At 29.8% G+C, this 5,194-nt stretch overlaps 2 protein-coding genes across 2 annotated transcripts in view; one reads left to right on the top strand and one right to left on the bottom strand.

The window, feature by feature from the left end:
- Positions 1-1,756: 1,756 nt before the first annotated feature.
- HELRODRAFT_162523 (hypothetical protein) lies at positions 1,757-3,054 on the top strand (the record flags this gene model as incomplete). Its single annotated transcript, XM_009024704.1, has 5 exons — positions 1,757-1,897; positions 1,971-2,041; positions 2,355-2,428; positions 2,647-2,792; positions 2,914-3,054. 5 exons carry the CDS (start codon positions 1,757-1,759, stop codon positions 3,052-3,054), a joined length of 573 nt encoding a protein of 190 aa, XP_009022952.1.
- A 1,781-nt stretch (positions 3,055-4,835) lies between these two features.
- The window catches only part of HELRODRAFT_162522 (hypothetical protein), a gene marked incomplete at both ends in the record, with an annotated part of 6,376 nt that continues 6,017 nt past the window's right edge, over positions 4,836-5,194 (bottom strand). The window contains one exon of the mRNA XM_009024703.1: positions 4,836-5,158. Within this exon, the coding sequence (XP_009022951.1) occupies positions 4,836-5,158 (323 nt within the window). The remainder of the gene's footprint in view (positions 5,159-5,194) is intronic.

Raw genomic sequence — 5,194 nt, 5'->3', positions numbered from 1 at the left:
AGGCCCTAACCCTAACCATGTTAACCACTCCATAAACCACTGATTGTTATCAAAACAGAAATTTACTCATTACAACTATTTGACAAGTAATGATCTAAAAAACTTACCTAATTAAATTATTTTCAATTTGATATAAATAAATAATCAAGCGCTAGATAATTCAAATGGGCGGAGTTAAATTATTAAAAGTACATTATGATTGTTTGTAAATATGGACAATACCATAGGAGTACCGATCTCACGTTTTACCGCTTTTATCAATAACTAGAAATTATTAAAATTGAAAGCAGACATTTTCCCATTTTTTATATATACAATGCAAATTCAAGAGACAACATGAAAATTTGGTTCAGCTTCAGACGATTATATATTCAAAAAAAGGTACTCAAATGTATGATTGTCAGCAATTATTAGCAGTCATACATTTGGTATACATTCTCATGAATTTACATATCACGTTTATATATAACAATAATAAAATAAACCGTAAAGACAAATTAATATGAATGAATGATTGTGATTGAACATCAGAATATCCATTGCAGAGCAGATTGAGGGATAACAGTGCAACTTGTAATTTTGGGAATTAGTATCAAAAAAGCCCAACGCAACTGAAAGACGCCAGCAACGTTAGCAATCAAACATTACCAACTTATGTTGCTAGTTTTTTAAAGCGAAATTCTTATTTGGTAATAACTCAACTACGAAAGCTATAACGATAAATCAAAAATTAGACGATATTCTTAACAGACAAAAAGCTAAATGTTTTTTAAAATTAATTTTTCATTGACGTTTTTGGTTCTATGGATCAAGATTTTTTGCAAGAATTTATTTTAACCGGTGTATGAATATATATTTCTACATATGAGACTTGCCATATATTATATATATCCATGTATATGACTAAAAATTATACAACCATAAATTTAGAATATATATGTATGTATATATATGTATGTCCGCAACGATATTTAATGTCTATGGTTTTGCTTTTCAATGTTTATATTTTGATGCTTACCTTTTGATTGAAATTATCGTCCCTTTTTTGTTTTAAACATTAAAAATTAAGTACAGCGAGCGTCAGTAAGACACATTTCTGTTGTGTTCTGTTGTAAGGCACATTAGTGTGTTCAGTGCGGAGACACTTTCTGAGTGTGGAGAGGAAAGTAAGTCGGGAACTTTGCTTTGACATTTCAACTTTACTATACTAAAAAACTAAACTAAATAAAAATAAAATAAATTAATATTCAATTTTAAATTTTAATGGAAATTAATTTTATTTCATTTTATTTATTAATTATTTATAATTTGGACTTCTTTAGACTCCATATATATTTATTTATTGAGCAATTATATTATTAAATTAATTGCTAATCTATTAATTACTAGCTAGTGCTAGAATTTAGAGAGAATTTGAAATGTTGCCACAAAAGTAAAAACCAAATGGACAGTGAGTCTCTGCTCTACTCTAATACTATCCTATCCTCTCCTATCCACCAAGCATCTAGCTAGTGCTAGCTAATTCTAGCTAGCTAGTGCTAGATAATGATATTTAAACAAAAATTAAATGAAAATTTTATTTGAGATTAAAAATCAGGCTATTGTTAATTCAATAATTAATTATTTACTTTTTAATATCATGCAGACTACCTAATTTTAACTGTTTATTTTTATTATTATATATCAAATCTGTGTTTATAAAGTATATAAAAATAAATCATGATTGAAATAATTTTTAAAATTCAATCAGATAATCATGGAAGACCACAGAAGAAAATGGGATCTGGATGAATATGATCGTTTGGCCCGAGAAAGAACAGAAGAAGAAGATGATGAAAAAGAAAGAAGAAAAGAAGCACCCGTCAGGCGAGAGCTATTAAAACCAAGAGATTATAAAGTAAGCTAGGTGATGATCATTTTTTCAATTTCTCTAATGACAAAATATTTTAAATTTTAAAATCAATTTATAGGTGGATTTGGATTCTAGATTGGGCAAGTCACACGTCATCACAAAAACGACTCCAGCCTCACAGATGGGCGGGTAATATATGTTTTTTTACTGCTTTGAATATTAATAAATTTAACATCGAATATAAATTGCAATGATTTTTCATCAATGTTTTGTTAAATGCTTTAAAAATTGTTGCAACTCAGATTTTCTATGTGCTAACAATTTGTTTCGGTAGTACTGAGTTCGATGGGCTTTTTTGGTTGATTGGAAACTTTTTAAATTTTAAAATATATTTAATTTTGCTATTAAAAATAGCTTAATAACAGACGTTTTTGGCAAGTTAAGGAAAAAATTATTTGCACATGTTTGAATCAAATTAAAAAGTTGTCTGCATTTTGTACAGGTATTACTGCAATGTTTGTGACTGCATAGTAAAAGATAGCATCAATTTTTTGGACCACATCAACGGAAAGAAACGTTAGAACCTAAATTTTTCACATCACCATCTTTATCACAATCATCACAATATATGGTCAATATCCTCACCATTGTCATTATTAACAGCCATGATCATTGTTTTGATCATCATCATTGCTATCATCTGTTTTAATTTTATTAATGGAATAATGTCTTTTCGATTGTTATTAAGTTAAAAATTTGAAAAAATTAAGTTTTTAAATTTGATTAAACATCAGATCAAAGAAATCTTGGCATGTCGATGAAAGTGGAAAGATCATCTTTGGATCAAGTGAGGAAACGTTTCGAAACAAATAAAAGAAAGAAAGAAGAAGAAGAGAAACATTACGTCTTCGAAGAGAAAATTAAAGAGCTGAAGGAAGAGGTTGGTCACTTTTCAATTAATCACACATCTGAAATATTCTCTAACGAATCATCATCGCTGCTTAAATTTCATTTGAAAATTGTATCAATATATACTTCATATGAATCTTAATTAATTGCAGGAAGAAAAACAAAAAGCTTATAAAAAGGAAAAAAGAAAGGGGAAGAAAAGAAAATCGTTTGATGATGAGGAGGAGGAAAGAGATGGTGAGGTGACTTCAATTATGGGGTTTTCAGGGTTTGGAACTAGTAAAAAGAATTGATATTTTTGCTAGGCTTGTTTTTTATTGCTGGATTAATTTTTGATAATAGGAATTTAAATATAATACAGGAAATCTTTCTTAGGTTTTTAAGTTATTACAAATGTAATGTATTGTATAGTTGCAATTGTTTGTGTTTCATTTGAAATCAGTTAACGTTGTATGGATTAATAAAGTTACAATTAAGCGATCAAAAATAAGATGAACAATGGCTTGCTCTCGTTTTTTATTTTACAAAATTTTAGAAAAATTTGATTACTGAGTCTATTTAACCTTCAAATAACGCTATAATGACTATAAATTAACAATAATGGCAGATGATACTGGTACTCAACTCATCTTTCTGGGTTTTGTCTAGCTATCTTGTATTTTAATTTTTTTCATATTTTTATCTGAAAATTCTGAACTGTTCGCGTTGCGAATTGCATGTAGAAACTGAATGTTAGTACTTAAATTGGAATTCTGAGAAATGTCGATATTGGACAAGAAATCCTCAATATTGTTGGTCATTTTTGTCTTCCTCTTAGTCCTCATATTTTTATCAACATGAATATTATTCTTATTCTTTTGAATTCTCACGGGAAATTCGAGAGTTTCAGTTTTATAGGTTCTATTGGTGCATACTTTTACTCATGTGGTGTGACGTAAAGTAAATTTTTTAATTTGACCTTGATCGATTCTTAGCTTGTTTTTCAACCGTTTTATTGAGGTTTTTCACCGTTTTCTCAATGTTATTCATAATTTTCTCGATGTTTTCAACCGTTTTTTCGATGCTTTCATCGATGTTTTAGATGAATGGGGACTCATAAATTTTCTATATAAACTAAAAATGCGGAAGATTTGTTAATTGTTATTGCTTTTATATGGTCAGCTATAATATTTTAGGTGCAAGTAATTACTTGCGCCAAATTTTCAAGTCTGCTTTTGTTCCGCCAATTGAGTTACTACTCATGGAAGCATTTTGCGTCATAAAAATCACCCGCAATTTTCATGATATTGACTGACAAACACTTTGAGATTTAGTGAATTGGCAATTTAAGTTGTTTTTAATGTTTTATATATATATATATGCTCATATATATATATATATATATATATATATATGCTCATATATATATATATATATATATATATATTATTATTGAAACATTTATGAAGCGCTAATTAAAGGAATCTCAAAAGCGCTATCTAACAAAAACTGAACTTAACAACATAATTGAAATAACAAACGAGAAATCATAATACATCGCACAGAAATAAGATTAAAATTTGGTCATAAAATGAAAAGTAATCGATTCAATATAACGAAAATACGAAATAATATTTAGAACATGTCGACTAAACAGAAAGAATTGATCAATAATACATTACAATGAAAATAAATGAGTTTTCAGTTTCTTCTTGAAATCAAGCAGGTTTAGGTCCGGATTTCTGAGAGCAGCAGGCAGGTTGTTCCAAACAGTTGGCCCAGAAACAGCAATGTTACGAGAACCTATACGGAGACTCGTTGTTGGGATCAACAGCAGGTTTGAAACATCGGATCTCAAGTGTGTGAACGAGTAAAAATATATAGTACAGCCTTAATACGATTGAGTACATCATCATGCTTCCGAGTTGATGTTGAGATAGTTGGTACTGGATGGTTGGTGGTTGTCGTAGTTGGTTGATTGGTGGTTGACTTGTTGTTTCTGTATTGCTTCGACGGCGCTCCTATGTTTATTATTAGTTAACGATGGTTAATAGTGCGATGTTGGATGTGTAAGTATGGGCGTGTGTTTATGTGTTCAGTGCCTAAATAGTATGCGGCGTAGTGGTTTGTTGATTGTGTATGCTTGTAGGATGTCGTTGTGGTTTTGGATGCATCCATGTAGAATTAGAGTGGTGATGATTTCTTCGTAGAATGAGTTAAGTTGTCTGTTGTATGGTCGAACGATTATGAATTTGTTGTTGTTGTTTTTGTTTCCGGTTTGGAGAATGTTCTCGTTGTTGTTGTTCTGGTTGTTGTTGTTGGCGTCTTGGTTGTTTGTCACCTCATTTGAAATGCTATTATCAGATTCTGTTGTGCTATTGTTATTGTTGGTATTGTTGTTGTTGTGGTTATCTGATTCTGCGGTATCGTTATCGTTATAGGTGTTGCCATTGG

The sequence above is a fragment of the Helobdella robusta genome, assembly GCF_000326865.2.
Source record: "Helobdella robusta unplaced genomic scaffold HELROscaffold_4, whole genome shotgun sequence".
In the NCBI taxonomy this organism is placed as follows: domain Eukaryota; kingdom Metazoa; phylum Annelida; class Clitellata; order Rhynchobdellida; family Glossiphoniidae; genus Helobdella; species Helobdella robusta.
This window is presented reverse-complemented; position numbering and strand designations above follow the sequence as displayed.